Here is a 17078-nt window from a genome sequence, read left to right on the forward strand (position 1 = left end):
GGGGGGGGGGGGGGGGGGGGGGACGGCACTTACATGTCACGTCGGTAACATCGATGCGCGTGAAGTAGACGACCCGGACCGTGCTGGTCACACACACGCTAGGTCCGTCAGCCAAGTGCATTCCCAGAAGGGGGAAAAGGAATGAGACAACGGAAGACTTACAAACCACCGAGCAAGAAGACGAGAGAGATGGCAATCTTTTTTCGCATCGTCATCTGTAGCTTCCATACACGGGTCTGCGGGATAGCAAGGATGATCATGTCGAGAACGAGGTTTACAGCGCCCATGGTAATCCAGAAAGGTAGAGTGTCTATCGTCGTGGAGGGAATAGAGAGATCCCACTGTCCCTCGACAGGTGAATTCGTGAAGATGAGGCCGAACACGGCAGATAGACAGTTCGCTACGAGGACAAAGCCAAGTACCTGCATGAAGCGTAGGGCCTTGGTATCGATGGAGAAGATACGGCGATAGAAGAACAAGACCGATGCTTTCGAAAACATGATGCTGAAGTTGTAGAAGATATTGTTGGCGAGGCAAATCTATTCCCCCGGGCATCCCTCGTCAGTCATATAGCGAATGTTAAATCCAAAGGAAATCATGTACCTTGATGTAAGTCTCCAGCTGTGGTATGGTAAATGTCCAGATGTGGTAACCGGCTCCTCCAAGAGTGGCTACCAAGGCAGTGGTGACCATCAAACCACAGGCGAAGACGAGAGATGCGAGGATCGACCAGTCGTCCCACCAGAAGTGCTTCGTCCTTTGTCTGTGGACGAAACGAAGGACAACACAAGCGATCGACAACGCGGTGAACACCCCAGCGACGGCGAGAAAGGTGACATAGCCATCGCTAATCGAGTCGTGGTAAACGGGCGGCGGCAATGTTGGGTCCATGCTTGCTCCTGAATCACAGCTCAGAAAGACCTAGTCGATTTATTGCGGCCAATGCATCAAATGCGGGTTGGAGGAATGGTACAGCAAGTGATAAAGAGGACGACGAGAATAACCCGGCCGTATCTTTTGCTATTGCACATCATTTTACGTGACCAGCGCCATGGGTAATCTGGGCCCCCAATCCCTTTAAGTATACAACGTAGATGGATGAGCGGCCGGCAGGTATTCCTTTCAATGCTACGATCCAGGCGGATCTCGAACGTACTGATGTAAGGCGCCTGATCAGCTACCCTCCCAGCGAGGTGCTCCTCCATGTCTTGACTTTGAGTGGATGCGACAGAATCCAGCAGGATTAACTTTCCCCTACCCACCGCACCGACATGGGGTTGCTATATTTAAGGTAGATATGTATGTACTATACTGAAACCTGCTCCCCTCCAGCGGAGGGGTAAACCCTCACCTTCCCACCTAGTACCCGGCCATACCCGTTACAGGGGTAGGTGGATAAGGGCGGGGAGGTACCGAGTAGGTATGTACGTTGTATGTAATTTGTATCGCAGACTGTACTGAGTACCTACTCAGGATTACATAGGTAGGTATTCGTAGGTACCTTTACATAATAGAGCTGAGAACCAACGGCAACTTTGTTTGTTGGACGTTGGCGCCACGCCAGTGTCGTGCAGGGAATGGAGCCCAACACGTCAAACGCCCATGGGGGCGAGCCAGCGAGCTATTTCAAAACACATATCCCGACATAATCACCTTGGTGTCTATTCCCTTTGCTCTTTAACAATCGCCTACTATCGCCTCCTATCGTCTCCTATCCGTCCTCCTTCGATTTTCGGAACCCGACGAAAAAGCCATGGCGACTGAGAAGCCGGTTGTTCTCCTTATCGGTGGTGGCTGGCACACTCCGGAGAGCTACGGCAAGCTGGTCAAGGCGCTCGAGTCAGCCGGGCACGAGGTTCACTGCCCCCGGAATCCATCCACAAACCAGATTCGCCCTCCCACTGCTGGGCTGAGTGAAGACTCGGCGTATATACGCTCCCATGTCGAGGAACTCGTCGACTCGGGCCGCCGTGTGGTCGCGGTGATGCACTCGTACGGTGGCCAGGTCGGCACCAATGCCCTGGTCGGCCTCGGGCTCGAGAGCCGATCGAAGGCGGGGAAACCTGGCGGCGTGTCGGATCTTGTCTATGTGTGTGCCTTTGCCCTCCCAGAAGGCGGTTCCAGTAAGCAAACCCGAAAGTCCCGCGTAGCACTTTGGCGCTTCGTATTAGGCCATGGCTAAATGCTGAAATTCCGCGCCAGTGGCCGGCAAGGTCAAAGAGATGGGCCACGAGGCTCTTATGCCTATAGCTTTCGACTTTGCGGACGATATGACCGTCCTTTGTCGCGACCCCAAAGGACAGCTCGTCGGAGCAGGCGCCGACGAACGGGAGCTCGAAACGTACCTTTCGACGTTGGTTCGCTGGAACGGCCAAGGCATGTACGATTCTGTCTCCAACTGCGCTTGGAGAGAGATACCGGTCACATACGTCTACACGACCGGCGACATGACGGTGCCGCTAGATTACCAAAAGTCAATGGTGGCTCTGCTTGAAGAGAATGGTCAAAAGGTTAACACTTTCGAGCTGGCTACCGGCCACTGCCCGAACTTGACGGCTACGAATGAACTTGTTGAAGTCATCGGCAAGGTCGTCCGCTGATTGTCTCGACTGCATCAACGGAAGCGACCTGCTCGGTCTTGATCCTGTCTGTATTAGCTGGAAAATTGGTCACTCTCGACATAGGAATTTTAGAAAAGGACAACATGAAGCTGTACCCGAGTGAGAATTCAAGGCCGCCCTGCAATTCACTGTAGTACGTATTCCAAGCTACCTAAGGTACCGGTACCTGCCTTTGAGACCATATCTAGTCAGGTCCCCTCACTCCACAATAGAGGGGTAATAAGAGCCTAAAAAGTGGGACACGGCCGGGATACGTCACTCGTAGGAACGCGAAGCTACTGTACACTAATAGTGTACTTCTACTCCTCCAGTCGATCACATGATCCAAATCGTCTTCGTAGATCTGATTGGCTCCACCATGAATCCTCCGAGCTTATGTACGTTGTATGTACACGTGTACTTCGCATCCCGTGCCCGGTCCCCTCACAAGCCTCTTCGCTGCCTTTTCACCCTGCACACTCCCCTGCACGAGTAAGCCGAGCGCTGACCACCCATAAACCCACACCATCGTCAGGCATTGCGACAAAACGCCTTACCCGGAATCCTACGCATCCTTTGCGAGGGTTGCAACCGGCTTCCGGCCAACCACAGTATACCTTGTGAAAGCCCAGTACGAACCCTGCATGGTCTCGTTCACCACCCGTGGCATGAGTGCCTGGAGAACCGTGGACGCGTGCTGGTTCCCAGCCTGCCGTGCCAAGAGCTCGTGGACCAACAGGTTGCATTGGTGAGTCGTCCACGCAAGGTGTGGCGGAGCATCTCTCACATCCGCCTCAATCAAATCAAGTCCCTCCGTCGAGAACAGTCTCGGGAGGCCCGAAACCCACTTCGGACTAAGACGACTGTCCTGTGGCTGAGAAAGCTGCAGCAGCTCTCTCAGGGCGTCCGTCTCCGCATCCGCCCGGACCTTCTCGATCCGGAAGGAGGCGACGTCAGCCTCCCCCCATTGGAGATACCCCCCCGGCTCTGGCTGGTTAGCACTTCTTGAAAACCCAAAATCGGCAGGTGAGCCGATCGCGCACCAGGGGACGGACACCCCACTCACTGATTAACCGGACGAGCCGCCTGAGGACTCCAGGAATATCGCCATCCTGCAGGACAAAAGCGAAGTTTCGAATGTGGACAAAGTCGTATGCTTCGGTGAGCTCCAATGGAATGGCCTCCTTCACGTTCCATTTCCGGAGAGTCACATTGGGTGGCAAGGACCCTGCTGGGGGTGCGGCATCGAATGATATGTCAAGCCCATCAAGCTGGGCTGATTTCGGTACCAAGTTGCTCAAGCTCGTCAGCCAGACACTGCAACCCCTGACGGTTAGCCGCGCGGCTTGGTGATCGGGAGACGAATAAGCCGCCCGCTTGGCTTCTGCGGGGGGTGCCAACTTCTACTCGCATACGATTTTGGGAGTAAAAGTCGGTGCCCCGACAGGACCAAGCTGACGGGATGGTACGTGCCCTGTTCCTGTTCCAACATCTGCTATTTTCAGATGTGGATCGTCGGTGGGGATTTTAGGATGAATGACATATCCGAACAGCTCGGTCCAGAGATAGTGCTGCAGGTTGATCCTGATCGGACCGCGCAGCAGAGTAACCATAGGTTAGCGTTCGGACACCTTGCTTTGGCCGCGATTCGGAGGTCCTTTTTATAAGATACTCACCGATTGTTGTCGAGGTAATCACGAGTGAAGACGTACTCGGGCGCGGCGGGGGCCATTCTATGTCACTCAGTGCTGACAGGAATTAGGTTATGGGTATCTAGGATGTAAGGGACAATCGATTCCGGCACTGGGGCTATGGGAGCGTAAGAGGAAATCAAGGGTATAATTCCCCAGGTACAGAGGTAGGGCGAGACCCGATATATATACCCGGATACAGTTCGTGACCGTGCCTCTTGGCCGGATTGTCTGATTGTACACGATTTTTAGGAACTGCCTTGCCTTGTCCTGCCTTTGCGTCTTCGACACCCCTGTTCCACGTCGACTGCATCGCTACGTCACCGCCTTCTCCTTTAGAAAACGGGAAGCAGAGCTAGTCCTGAACCAAAGAAAGCTCAAGGACTGCCAGCTGCTAGCACGCGCATCAATATGGCCATCATTATCCACCGTCCTGGCGAGCAGTTGACTGCGGCCGCAGCGACCGGCGTCCTCGCCCATCTGTGCTACTTTATCCATGGCGAGCACGATTTGATGGCAGCAGGCATTTTCAGGGCACACCTTCTCGCTGCGGTTTGCCTGGCTTATGTGAAGCGGCACTACGAAGGTCTCACGACACAGCAAGCAGTGACCGAGAGCGTAGCCCTCCTTGCAGCGTACGCTGTGACCTTATGGGCCAGTATCGTCATCTTCCGCCTCTTCTTCTCGCCCTTGAACTCTATCCGCGGACCGTTGCGCCTCCGGTTGACCAAACTGGCGCACATGTGGGGTATGGCGCATCGTCGGAATTGCGAAATTCTCGACGACCTTCGCCAAGAGTATGGCGATGTAGTACGAACTGGTACGTTCTCAACTCCTGTGCTGGTCGAATACGCACAAGTATAGGCAAGGTCTTACTTTTGTAGGCCCTAATGAGGTCACGGTATTCGGTCTAGATGCCTACAATGCGGTCCACGGGCCCGACTCCCAATGTGGACGAGCAGCTTACTACGACATTGTTCATCCCATGGTGTCCCTCGATACGACACGAGACGAAACGATCCATGCTTACAGGCGCAAAGTCTGGGATCAAGCATTCAGCATCAAATGTGAGTCGCCAGCTCGGACGTCCGGACCGGATAGGAACCATGTCGCAGGGGTTGACATTTGGGACCAGCACTCGAGAGGGCAACACCTGTCATCTACTCGCGGGCCGCTGAGCTTATCGAGCAGCTACGAAAGCGGCAGAACCAGAGGCTTGATATATCAACATGGCTCGAATATTACACTTTCGATGTGATGGGCTTGTTTGGCCTGACGATTGACTTCAAGAACCTTACTGAGGGTGAACATCCGATCCTCGGAATCTACCACATGGCTCACCATCTCCTCGGACCGCTAGCAGCTGTGCCATGGGTGAAGCATCTGCTGATGGGCATTCCGTTTATTGAAAGAATGAAGCACTACAGGCGGTTCTTTTCCTGGGCACATGATGAGCTTGCGAGGAACATCAAGGTGAGTCGAAACGCCTCCCAATCACTTGGACTTGACATTTTCTCGACGTTCTGTTGGGCTTACCGCGCGATAGAACAACAAAGAAGAGAGACAAAACATCATCGGATACGTGCTTCGCGATGCCGAAAAGAACGGCGGGGTCAAGGCAAACTGGAACTTTGTCTTGGGCGACTTTGTACTTGTCATTATTGCGGGCAGGTAAGTTTAACAACTGGCTTGTAACCCGGTGTTGGCATCGGTCGACGTCGATCATCACCTGTTGCAATAGCATCACACGTCCCTCTTCGTCTAACTCTACCAACCTTTAGTGATCCTGTCCGTCAGGTGCTGGCCAACATGATGTACTACCTGATCCAGTACCCTGAACGCCTGGCTGCGATCCGCGAGGAACTGGCGGCAATCGACATTCAGAACTACAAGGTGTTGCAATATCAGCCTCTTCTGAACGCAGCCATCTACGAAACCCTGCGCCTCAATCCTGCTGTTCCATCAGCGGGCCTTCGCCTGCCTCCTCGGGGAGGTATGGTAATAAACGGCACCTATATCCCCGAGCACACAACAATCGTCACGCCACAATACAGTTTGATGAGAGGTCAGTAGCAAAGAAGGGGTCGGGGGGTGGCATGGCAAGTGAAGGGTAACCGCATCGACTAATTCAAAAGACAGACAAGCGGTATTTTCAAGAACCAGAGGAATGGATTCCCGAACGGTTTACCACTCGACCAGAACTCATCTTGAACAAGAGCGCCTTTGTGCCTTGGACGATAGGTGAGGCTAGTTCTGACCCATCTTGTTACTTGTGCGGCCGTTCTAATAGAATAGCAGGGAAGAAGTCGTGCCTTGGCAAGAACTTGAGCTTGATGGAGATACGGGTGGCTGCGGCCATGATACTCACCGAGTTTGACTTTGCCTTTGCTCCTGGGGAAGATGGAACGCAAATGTTTACCAAGGCCACCGACTTTTTTACCACCACTCCCGGGCCGCTCTATCTAGCTTTGAAAAGCCGTCAGTAATCCTTAATCGTAATAGAAGATGCGCTGCTTTCGACGCGAATTCGTCCCAGGACTCTGTTGCGAGAGCCATTTAGGGAGGGGGCAAGTGGCTCTCTGTAGGTTGTCGGATAATACCCTGTGATGAGTTTTTTTTTTTTTTTTTCCCCCTTTCCCTTCTCGCCTGGAGCCCTTATAAGGGCACCCTCGACAAAGTCCTAGCACATACGACCATACCCACTGGAAAGCTCGGGATCCCGTCCGCTCTCCCATAGATAAGCCAGTGAGGGCCGGATTAGTAGTTGGGTCGGTGACGACCAGCGAATACCCGGTGTTGTATGTTTTTTTGTCCTTTTTTTCTTTTTTTTTCTTTTTTTTTCTTTTTTTGTCCCTTTTTTTTTTTTTTTCTTCCCCGGCCTATACAGTTTTTGGTTTATTATTTTTCTTGTCAAAATGGCTCTCATTCTCTTAAGTACTCCCACTTAAGTGATGATGATTATTACTGTTTATTCAGCTACGGAAATAATTCGTCTTCTCTGCCTTTGCGGCCTTGACTACCGCTTACCGCCATCGGCGGTGCCGCCTGGAACCGCCCCCGTAACCGTCTCAGCCATGGCCTCGTCGTAACTTGGAGGTGCGTCGTCGTAAGGAGACGCCCCGGACGCGTCTAGTTGTGGAGGGTATAATGGATCGTGTGCCGGCTGGGCTTGGGCCTGCGGCTGCGACGGACCCTGGCCCGTGTTCGTCCGCGGCGGTAACCTGGGCGGCCTGCTCGCTTCCGCGGGGCCAGTCGACGTCCTTGCAGACGTCGCGGGGCTCGGTTGGCTGGGCGTCGCTTCCGATGCCCTGATGCCAGGCGGCGGGGCGATGCCCGAGTAGACCTGGACTTTGGAGAAGCGCAAGGGCAGATAGATCGAGTGCGGCGGCGGGTCTTTATTGCGACCGAGACGACTTCGGGAGGGCAGCCCCCAGCTCAACCCGATCTTGACTTCCAGCTCGTACGTCCGCTGGAGGTTGCATGTTGCGAATGAAGGGCCGATGGTGTCGGGGAGGGGAATGTGGCGCCACACGTCGTCCGGCACGACCGACTCGGCGCTGAGGTCATCCGACGTGGGGTCGCGGAGCACCGGTATGGCCAGGTCCGTCTGGTTGAGGACAGTCCATCGGTTGAGATGCCTGTAGCGCCTTTCGTGGGCTCGGAGGATCACGACACCGATGAGCTCGATCTGGAGGGAGGTGAGGTAAACTTGCTCGTGAGAAGGAAGGAGTTTCTTAGCAAGGAGACGCAGCGGGATCGGACGATGGCAAGTGAGGATCGAGGGATGGGGCAGGCGGGCGGAGATCTCGACCGAGGGCGGTACCACGGCCGAGGAAGATGCATCCAAGCCACCGTCTGGCGGCTGGGAGGCGGCAGCTTTGTCCTTGCTAAAGTTGAAGAATGCGGTGCGCCTCTTCGTCGGCGTGAGTGCCGGTGTCGTAGGCGTCGGGGTAGAGGCACGGGGCCGGAAAGTGAAGGGTCGGCGAGCGAACGCTTCCTGGGTCGACGGGGGCGGTCGAGGAGGCTCGATGGGCATGAATTTGAAATCCGTCTCGTAGCGCCAGTTCTCCCTGAGGAGGCCGGGGCGCTGGATGGTGACCTTGAGGTAGTAGCGAACCTCGGCGGCGCCGGGCATACTGGTGAACGACGGGGGGAGCGTCTTGGTGACGTGCTGCAGGAAGAGCTGCTTGCTTCCGTCCATGACGCGCACACCGCCGAGGCCGAATATGCCGCTGCCATCAGCGTAGCCGCCGATCCCACCGAGCCCTCCCATCTTTGCCATGACGGCCTGGTCACTGCACATGTTGTTCAGAGGCAGCTCGAACCGAAAGGGGAACTCGTGCAAGCCACCCTGTAGCGCGTAGCTCCCGCCCACGGAGCCGTTGGCAATGTCATCCTCGTACGTGGGAAACACCTGCTGGAATTTATATAGAATCTTGTGGCTCTCGTTGACGACGCTTCCCGGGGGGCCGGCGCTGGGAAGGCGGGGTTGTTGCGGGCGCTGGGGCTGGTCGAAGGTGCTCGGGGACAAGGTGAGGGCCGACTTGCATTCGCCCTCGAGTTTGACGACGATTCCGCCAATTTGCTCAGTCCGGTTCAGGGAAAGGACGATGCGGCCTTGGACAGTATCCAGGTTGGTGTAGGAGTCGGGCTGGTTATCGAGGGCGATTCGTATTGACATGGTCGCAGGGATCACACGCCGTCTTCAGCCCTTGTCGAGCTCGAGCCGTGTTGTGTCAGGTCACCTGGATCGGTCGGGATCGGTCGTGTAGTGATGGAGAATAATGTTTCGAAAACCGGATGGAAGAGCTCGGAATGGCCTCATGGCCTGTTCGTGTTGTCAGTGTCAGTGTCGACTGTCGACCGTGGAGGCCTCCGGGTGGACGTAATCCCTGATGTAACGAGATGGAGCGACAGAAGGATACCAATTAGTAGGAATGCTCATGAATCGTAGGGAGAGCAACGGTGTAAAATTGAGCGATAAGATCCCTCAGCCTCAAGGAACACAGGTTCTTCTATATTTCGAATGCCTTTGGAGGGAACAGGGAAACGAATTGAAGCCGAATCTTCGCGATGCATCCGACACTGAATGGTCGTGTGGTGTAGGTACGTAGGTACTTTCGTACTCAGAACCTTATTTTCCGTTAGTGCACTTTGTACGCGGTGGGGCAAGAACCCCGGCTGATGTCATTCCCACGCCATGGTCAGGTACCTTTCCCACGATAGGACCGGGGCTATGATGATTAGGTAAGGTACCTAGGTACAACGTACTACTTCGTAAAAGTCCTCGTCCCGTTCTCTACCCTCACCAGTTGAACTTCTTGGACATCTCCTCGCTGATACATATCTGCTCGTTGATCACAGCAGTTCCGCCGCATGTCATATACAGACCCTCATATGTATCTTCGCCGTTCCACTTGGACCCTACTCTGCAATGCTCGAGAATCACCTCCACATCCTCAACTCTGTAGCCATGCCTCCGCCCCGGGCATCTCCCATCTAATCCGCCCATGATCCTGTCCGTAGCCATCCCAAACGCCTAGCCAGACACCCAAATAACAGAAAGGGGTATAGCAAGGGGTATCATGCGCTATCGCCTAACCAGCCCTGGTCCCTTCCGAGTTCCGAAATCAGAATTGCCGCAAAGAGTCGATGCGAAACCCAAATTTACATCAGTGAGAAGCAAGAGAACCAAGCATCACAATAGCGCCTTTACGCCCAAAAAAAAAAAGAAAAACAAAAAAGACAAAGGGATGTAAAAAAGAGGAGAAGCTCACGCCCTGACGCGGAATACCTCAGTCCAGCTCAATCACCTCAGGCACCGGTCGCCCACTCTTGCTGTGGTGAGACTTGGCGCGCTTCTGGGGCCGCTCATCACCCGAATCCGGGCTCTCCGTGCCGCGGGCCACAGGCGCTTCTTCCTTCGCCTCCCATACGCCGTCCGCCGTGACGGCAATCTTCTTCGCGTCAGCCTTTCCGGCCGCTGTCAAAGTCGCCGCGACCTCGATCAGGAACCCGTCGATGCGTAGACTATACGGCCGAGCATCCTTGCCGCACAATGGGCAAGCCCACTTGTCCGTGAGCGAAGGCTCGGGGCCCAACTTCCTCTCGCTCTCGCATGAATCGCACAGACAGTTGGGCCCGTGGTACCGTATCGGTTTACCCGTTCGCGTGTTCAGCCACGTCTCCAAGTCGAAGCATTCGAGGTGAGTGCACGACGCGCCACGGGCGGGAATGGTAAACATTCTCGCCGCGAAGGGATCCGCCAGGTCGATGCTCAGCGAGCTATCCACGATGGCTATATCGTCATCGTCGGAGTCGCCGCCGGCTGCCACGTCTTTCGGCCGCAGACGATTCTGGATCACATGTTTGGTCGACTCGGCCGCGATGAGCCCGTGTTCGCGCACCATCTTCATGATATGCCCGTGGCTGAGCGTCTCCACAAGCTCGACAGCCATGAAATACGCCCCATCTTCCGGCATGTCGCTCGTGATGCTAATCTGCACCCTGTTTTTGCCGGCCACAAGTAACGGCGTCAGCTCCAGTGGCTGATCTTGGCCATAGTGCGTCTTGCGTCGAATGTCGGCCGCCTTATCGTTCACCGTGATAAAAACGTATTGGGGCCACTCAGTCGGCTGCACCACCCAGTCCGATTCGGCTACGGCATTTCGACCATTCGCGTCTCGGAACTTGCAGATGCGCAGGCGATATCTCAGGGACCCGTCAAAGTACCCACACACAACTCGGCGGCGGCCTGAAATGGTCGCCTCAGGCACGGAGGCCTTTGTCGCCTGTAACTCTGAATCCGATACGTCGAACTTCAGCTCGTTTATGACAAGAACAGGCTTGGATTTCACCGGCCCAACAAGGAGCCTCTTGATGGATTGGTAATACCTCTCATCGCCCCGCTTCTCCTCTCCGGCTCCTGAAAGACGCCGAAGAGCACGCCTCGGACTGTGCGCCTCCACTTGGTGAAGCGACATTGCGAAAGATCTAGTCGAGTACGGCGATGGCGCATATCGATCTAGCCCTATGCGATGGTTTGCTGGTGGCAGCAACGCGTTGCGTGCTGTCGCACGAGTCGCAGCTTGGCCAGCCGTGGCTGATGGGCCGGTCCTCTGCACTGGCCGCATTGGCGACGGTCTGGCACTTGGTGGTTGCGTGCCGTGTTGTATCATAACTGGAGACTGGGATGTCGGCAAACCAGATGGAGGCGGCCCTAACCATGGCGGAATGGCCTGGGAAGGTGCACGAGACACCGCAGGAGGCATAAAAGGTGTCTGAAAGGAGAAGCCCGAGGTCTGGATTGGGGGCCCTGCCGGAAACTGCCTCGCCGCCTGTACATGTCCTCGCGTCTGCTGGGCTTGATGCTGTGCTTGATTCTGCTGTGCTTGATGTTGTCCTCGCGTCTGCTGCGCTTGATGCTGCGCTTGATGCTGGGCTTGATGCTGGGCTTGATGCTGCGCTTGATGCTGGACTTGGTGCGGGTCTGGATACTGGGCTTGATGTTGAACCTGATGCGCCTGCTGAGCTTGATTCCTCCACTGCGCAGCAGTCGCCTGTCGGTTCGGGTTCGTCTGGTGCGCGGCGCTCATCCGCTGGGGCGGATGTGCAGAGAACACAACTCGTCTATTCCCCGGGTACACGTTCGCGTGAAACTGGGTTTGCGCGGCCATGTGCCCATCCTGAGCGCCATGGGCCCAGTTAGACATCTGTGGCGACGAGGCAGCGCCACCTGGCCTCGCATACGGGACAGGGTAATGTGGGTCCTGGACGTGAGACTCTTGAGGGTGGTTGACGGCACTCGGGAAGTCGCCCATGTTGACCATTGAGACCGCTGCCAGGGGTGTCTGTGTCATTGGACTACCAGAGGGATGGCCAGAGGGGTGGCCAAAGGGATAGCCCTCCTGGTTGTACTGTCTTTGCTGATGATCAACAGGGGAGCTGACGCGCATTGGCGTGGGGGTTGAGTGCCACGATTGACCGTGGATTCTAGGCTGGTACCAAGATTGTGTTGCTGGTTGCTGATGGGCCGTCGCGGATGGAAAAGAAGACTGATGGATTCCTGACCCCATATGTCCCGCGCGCATTGGCTGCTGTGAGCTAGTATGGATCTGTGCGACTGGAGTCTGTCGCCCACTCTGCCCAGTGGACGCCGACGATGATTCCGCCTGAGCCACGCGAGCGGGCTGCGCCGTGTTCTCCGGAGCTGGATAGTTTCCTTGTGAGGGGTTTCGTTCTTGGGGATGGCGCGGAGCGTTGACGTCGTGTTGGAGGGGAGATCTCTGCGACACCCGGTATTGTGGATCGAGATGCTGCTGATACACACGCAAGAATGCCGCCACAAGCCGTGCCCTATAAGTGGCTCGATGGGACTGGTCTGGCAAGGCGAAATTGTGAGCATCGTCGTAATGAAGTTGCAGCATGCGAGCCGAGGCCTCATTACTCAAGGTATTCGGGAGGCCAAGGTGGGTGCGGCTGGATATGAATAGAGTCGTCTCAAGAAATTGCGACTTGACACGCAGTAATGAACGTAGCTCCTCAGCAAGAAGCGGATACTTCCGCATCTCAACAACCCGAAGCATTGTCGGCCACCGAGACGCAAGATTGCCCAGAAACGTCGAAAGCCATCCGAGGGCCTTTCCTTGAACAAGAGGAGATTGCGTCCAGAGGATTGGTGGCCAGTAGGGAAACTGGGCGAACCAAAGCAAATCCACCTTTCGTATGCTATGCGGCGCAATGCTGTCTCGAATGACGTTGAACGCAGTATTTATTATAGGCATTTCCAGGCCGAGATTAACGCTGGCCAGAGACCCTTCCACGGTCCATATACAGAAAAGCTGATGTGTGACAATAAAAGCTAAATCTTTGCACTGGAGCGCTTTGGTCAAGATATGGTATCTTGGCAAGGTATATGCGTCCTTACTGTCCCGCAGGACGTCATAAACATTCCGGACACGCTCATGGATCTGTGCTGTCCATTTCTCCCATTGGACTGTTTCTGATTTTTCCCGGCTAGCTCCTTGTTGCATCCCCGTCGACTCTGAGACGGATGCGGAGGCGGAGGCGGGGGGAGCAGGGGCAGACGTAGGGACAGACGCAGACGCAGAGGTTGAGGTAGAGGTAGAGGTAGAGACAGAGGCAGGGGCAGGGGCAGAGGCAGAGGCAGAGGCAGGTGGACCAGAGGCGGACGAAGGATCCATAGCGGTTGAACCGGCGTCTTGCAGAGGAAACTCGCCTCTGGCTGTGGCCGTAGGCTCGCTCACTCGAGGCGGAACTGCTGGGAGATTGCTGGAATTATCACCTGCGCCGAGTGAGGCAGAGGCAGGTGGAGTAGAGGCGGATGGAGGATCCATAGCAGTTGAACCGGCGTCTTGCAGAGGAACCTCGCCTCTGTCTGTGGCCGTAGGCTCGCTCACTCGAAGCGGAACTGCTGAGAGATCGTCGGAAGCATCATCTGCCCCGAGTAGGGCAGGGCTAGGGACGAATCTCGCGTGCGTTACACCGTGAACAATAGCATCCGATACTTCTAGATTCTCCGGGCCCGAAGATGGAATCTCCGTGGCTCTTGTTGTGGTGTTATGTTTGTCCCCGATAGCCGGCGATTTATGCAGGTCTTGCTCGACTGGCTGGCCCTGGCCGGGTTGGTTTGATACGTCATGGATAGGTACAGGCGTGACGAGAGGAGAGACGGAGGAACTGGGAGTAGTGGCGTCGGGAATTATCTGGGGATCCGCTATAGTCCCGGTAGATTGGTTCGGGGGAGAAGACGAAAGGGGAGAGGCGGTCGACTCTTTCCTATGGGTCTCAGGTGTTAGCAGGAGTCCGAAGGCTGACACGACGGTCAAAGACCGAAAGGGAAGGAATTCAGTAAAGACCAAATTGCCAGAACGCTCATACCTTCCATTTTGGTGTCCAGGCAGGCTCGACGAAGTTAAGTGTTGGGGTTCATTGGCAACGCAAACCGCAGCAGCTGAATGCAAAGTAGGCGTAGATGGTGGCGCCGCAGCTTGCGTGAACGAGACATCACCTGAGAATCGTTGGGAATTGTCGGGCTGGACGGACTTCTCTGCGGATGCTGGGGGTATGGTAGTGTCGCCTGAGGGAGCGCCGGGTTCGCGGAACCGACGATGGCGTTTCCTTTTCCTTGTTTGACGTGGTTGCGCGGTTTTTGCGTTGGTCATTGATGCAGCCCCGGATCCGCCCACGGGACCTTTGGAGGCCCATGACGGTAGAGAACGGCCTCCCATAAAGGCGTTCGCAGTCTTGTTCGCCTCTCTGACCTCTCTGACCTGGGCGTCCTCATGGAGGTTCCGGGGCTCCCCCCGGGAATTCATGCTGGGGAAGTTCTCGTGGCCCAGAGAGGGGCGACAGGAAGGGGGGCTTCGGCTGCGTTGTTAAGACTGTATTGACTCGTGGGTGAGATGGGGTGAGACAAGAAGGATCGCATCTTGGAACAAACGCGGGATAGGTATGGGAAGGGCTGTCCCTCTTAGGATCTCTTCTCGTACCATGGATCGTCTGGAACAGGTGCAAGCCTATTTCATCTGAGAAAGAAACCAAACGAAGAGTTCTAAACAGAAACAGTGACCGTATTTCTGCCTGCGCTTCGGGGGTTGCTTGTTCTTTGCTCGGTTTTCTTGTTTTGTTTGTTGGTTCGTGATGCCCCCAGAGGGGGGAGAAGCCATAGAAAACGCGCTTGCTTTCTTTCGAGTACTCGTACTTTACGAGTCTAGCCTCAGTCAACAAGCCAACCTTGGGTAGGTAGGTAGAAATGAAGGAGGATGTGTTATGTAATCATGAGATTATGTAAGAACTCTTGGATTTTCATCCCTACCACTATACCTTATATTGCATCTGTAAATACCTACGTTATAAGCCAGACCACGTGGATTTGCTCCCTTGTGCCACGTCAAGTGCCACGCCGATATGTGGGTAGTTCATTCACATGATACCTCCCTTACATGTCTATAAGTAGGTAGTTCGATAAAAACCTCCTTTTATCTGCTTCAATAAACACGGACGAAATTATTCGTGTTTGTGTTATGACTATAGTCCATACAAGTATAACTAACACAAATTGCCCGGCAAGAACTAGAAAAGCAAGAACTAGAAAGAGCTAAAAGGAGCTGGAGATAACCTTAACTAGGCGTTCAATTTACATAGCGCCCGTAAGCGAGAGCTTCATCCTCCTCCAGAGAAGGCATAAAGGTGACCAGGTCGTGTTGCAGCACAATTCATCATCCACACAAGTTCCCCCTACCTCCGATATTTTCTCGGCTTGGCTGTATCTCATGTCTTTCCCATGGTGTTAGTATATCCAGAATCATGGTACTGGCTAGTGATATGTGGTTTGCCGTGATTAGGTGGACTGCTACGCAGAATGAATTCGTGCTGTGGGATTGTTATTGAGAAGCAAGTCCTATCAAAATACTCTCTCTTGTCTCTCTGTCCCTCAGGAAGGAAAATAAGTACGTTGGTAGGTGGTTACGGATACAAGCAGTGGGCTCATGGCCACCACGCTTCTATGACGTAGTTTCAACGACAAGGAAACAACAAACATTCATCCAAAAAGCCAAAAGCCTGGCAGATTGATGTTATCTCTACAATCACAGATTCTCCCATCTGGAAAAAGTTCGTACAATGGCTTCAGTATCCAAAAACGACCAGACGGCCGGCGAGCCTCTCTCGGCAAAGAACCAGACCCTCCTAACAGGGGCTGCGGCCACACAGGTAGGTAATCACCTAGGTGCTGTAGTGCCAGGGTGGGTTTTCTGATTCGAGGCGACCTTTTGCAGAATTTCGCTCCTCTCTCCAACGTCTGTGCTCATCTCAATGCCTTCCATGCCTACGCGTCCGATCCGAGCCGCTTCGTCGAGGCCAACCATTACTGTGGCCACCTCAACGACGAGGTGCGCCAGTGCATCCTCTACGACGGGCCCGACCGCAACTCGCGCATCATTGGCATCGAGTACATGATCACGCCACGACTGTACGAGACGTTGGATTCCGAGGAACGCAAGCTGTGGCACAGCCACGTCTTTGAAGTCAAGTCGGGCATGCTCATCATGCCCCAGCCCGCCGTGCCGGATGCCGCGTGGGAGATTGCCGAGAACAAGGAGATGGAGGAAGTCGTGCGGCTATATGGCAAAGTCTACCATCTCTGGCAGGTGGACCGGGGCGACAAGCTGCCGTTGGGTGAGCCTCAGTTGATGACGAGCTACACGGCGCCGGGCCAGCTCGACTTTGATACGCATGTCGGAGATAGAGACCGGAGGTTCCACTCGGACTACAAGAGGAAGCGGGAGGTGAGGAAATACATTGACGAACCAGAAATCCATGCCGACGCCGACCAGGCCTGGAAGGGCAAGGAGAAGGGTGTATGAGGGGGTTATGGAAGCACAAACCATAAGCAGTACGTTGTACTCCGGAGACGTTCGTTGCGATGGGATGTTTGATAGGCTGGGCAAAGCCGGAAAATGTAGCCGAGTGTAGTATAATGAGATGCCGTTTGCAGCCCAGCACGTACGAAGTATGAGCCCGTGAGTACGAATATCACGTCAATAGTAGACGAATGCTTACGTCCCAGACATTGGGCGACTGCAGAAGTGGCCCGGAGGTTGCCGGAAAGAGGAGATGTACTTCCGTCGCGTCGCGGGCATGCTTTCAGAGCGAGGTATAACAGACCCCAGCTATCAGGAGGAGGAGCTTTATATCGATGCTCCCAAAGCTGTGTCAGGTATTCGTTCTCACTCGGCCAAGGTGCGTGTTTTGGGACAAAGAACAA

The 17078-nt window shown here is 54.8% G+C and overlaps 9 protein-coding genes across 9 annotated transcripts; 3 read left to right on the forward strand and 6 right to left on the reverse strand.

Moving 5' to 3' along the window:
* Positions 1-19: 19 nt before the first annotated feature.
* Positions 20-891, reverse strand: ACRALDRAFT_2098800 (uncharacterized protein; the record flags this gene model as incomplete). Its single annotated transcript, XM_071022904.1, has 3 exons — positions 20-98; positions 163-539; positions 604-891. Coding segments are annotated over 3 exons (744 nt in total), but the record flags the coding sequence as incomplete, so codon positions are not given.
* Positions 892-1637: 746 nt separating this feature from the next.
* On the forward strand, positions 1638-2774 carry ACRALDRAFT_1080646 (uncharacterized protein). The gene is made up of 2 exons (XM_071019055.1): positions 1638-2123; positions 2203-2774. The coding sequence occupies exons 1-2, from the start codon at positions 1754-1756 to the stop codon at positions 2598-2600; spliced, it is 768 nt and encodes a 255-aa protein (XP_070878103.1). The 5' UTR covers positions 1638-1753; the 3' UTR covers positions 2601-2774.
* Positions 2775-3165: 391 nt separating this feature from the next.
* Positions 3166-4332, reverse strand: ACRALDRAFT_2041091 (uncharacterized protein; the record flags this gene model as incomplete). The annotated part of the gene is made up of 4 exons (XM_071021123.1): positions 3166-3604; positions 3663-3917; positions 4074-4184; positions 4277-4332. 4 exons carry the CDS (start codon positions 4330-4332, stop codon positions 3166-3168), a joined length of 861 nt encoding a protein of 286 aa, XP_070878104.1.
* Positions 4333-4702: 370 nt separating this feature from the next.
* On the forward strand, positions 4703-6777 carry ACRALDRAFT_2098594 (uncharacterized protein; the record flags this gene model as incomplete). The annotated part of the gene is made up of 7 exons (XM_071022890.1): positions 4703-5111; positions 5176-5358; positions 5427-5768; positions 5848-5962; positions 6073-6356; positions 6431-6532; positions 6587-6777. The coding sequence occupies 7 exons, from the start codon at positions 4703-4705 to the stop codon at positions 6775-6777; spliced, it is 1626 nt and encodes a 541-aa protein (XP_070878105.1).
* A 423-nt stretch (positions 6778-7200) lies between these two features.
* On the reverse strand, positions 7201-9364 carry ACRALDRAFT_1062147 (uncharacterized protein). Its single transcript, XM_071016543.1, has one exon. The coding sequence runs from the start codon at positions 8970-8972 to the stop codon at positions 7308-7310; it is 1665 nt and encodes a 554-aa protein (XP_070878106.1). The 5' UTR covers positions 8973-9364; the 3' UTR covers positions 7201-7307.
* An 85-nt stretch (positions 9365-9449) lies between these two features.
* On the reverse strand, positions 9450-10021 carry ACRALDRAFT_1062148 (uncharacterized protein). The gene has a single exon (XM_071016544.1). It carries the CDS (start codon positions 9819-9821, stop codon positions 9597-9599), a length of 225 nt encoding a protein of 74 aa, XP_070878107.1. The 5' UTR covers positions 9822-10021; the 3' UTR covers positions 9450-9596.
* A 65-nt stretch (positions 10022-10086) lies between these two features.
* On the reverse strand, positions 10087-12111 carry ACRALDRAFT_1069211 (uncharacterized protein; the record flags this gene model as incomplete). The annotated part of the gene is made up of 3 exons (XM_071017642.1): positions 10087-11284; positions 11635-11850; positions 12041-12111. The coding sequence occupies 3 exons, from the start codon at positions 12109-12111 to the stop codon at positions 10087-10089; spliced, it is 1485 nt and encodes a 494-aa protein (XP_070878108.1).
* A 976-nt stretch (positions 12112-13087) lies between these two features.
* On the reverse strand, positions 13088-14198 carry ACRALDRAFT_1069212 (uncharacterized protein; the record flags this gene model as incomplete). The annotated part of the gene is made up of 3 exons (XM_071017643.1): positions 13088-13131; positions 13218-14027; positions 14192-14198. The coding sequence occupies 3 exons, from the start codon at positions 14196-14198 to the stop codon at positions 13088-13090; spliced, it is 861 nt and encodes a 286-aa protein (XP_070878109.1).
* A 1649-nt stretch (positions 14199-15847) lies between these two features.
* On the forward strand, positions 15848-16874 carry ACRALDRAFT_1062149 (uncharacterized protein). The gene is made up of 2 exons (XM_071016545.1): positions 15848-16024; positions 16090-16874. The coding sequence occupies exons 1-2, from the start codon at positions 15935-15937 to the stop codon at positions 16675-16677; spliced, it is 678 nt and encodes a 225-aa protein (XP_070878110.1). The 5' UTR covers positions 15848-15934; the 3' UTR covers positions 16678-16874.
* Positions 16875-17078: the final 204 nt, after the last annotated feature.

This window comes from Sodiomyces alcalophilus (genome assembly GCF_042370955.1).
Source record: "Sodiomyces alcalophilus JCM 7366 unplaced genomic scaffold ACRALscaffold_2, whole genome shotgun sequence".
Classification (NCBI taxonomy): Eukaryota; Fungi; Ascomycota; class Sordariomycetes; order Glomerellales; family Plectosphaerellaceae; genus Sodiomyces; species Sodiomyces alcalophilus.

What these genes read in the sequence shown, in the direction of transcription:
- ACRALDRAFT_1062147 (XM_071016543.1), bottom strand. Translation starts at nt 8,972, where the DNA reads ATGTCAATACGAATCGCCCTCGATAACCAGCCCGACTCCTACACCAAC.
- ACRALDRAFT_1080646 (XM_071019055.1), top strand. Translation starts at nt 1,754, where the DNA reads ATGGCGACTGAGAAGCCGGTTGTTCTCCTTATCGGTGGTGGCTGGCAC. An exon ending in CCTCCCAGAAGGCGGTTCCA is followed by an intron (nt 2,124 to 2,202) that starts GTAAGCAAACCC and finishes ATTCCGCGCCAG; the next exon opens with TGGCCGGCAAGGTCAAAGAG.
- ACRALDRAFT_1062148 (XM_071016544.1), bottom strand. Translation starts at nt 9,821, where the DNA reads ATGGCTACGGACAGGATCATGGGCGGATTAGATGGGAGATGCCCGGGG.
- ACRALDRAFT_1062149 (XM_071016545.1), top strand. Translation starts at nt 15,935, where the DNA reads ATGGCTTCAGTATCCAAAAACGACCAGACGGCCGGCGAGCCTCTCTCG. An exon ending in CAGGGGCTGCGGCCACACAG is followed by an intron (nt 16,025 to 16,089) that starts GTAGGTAATCAC and finishes GACCTTTTGCAG; the next exon opens with AATTTCGCTCCTCTCTCCAA.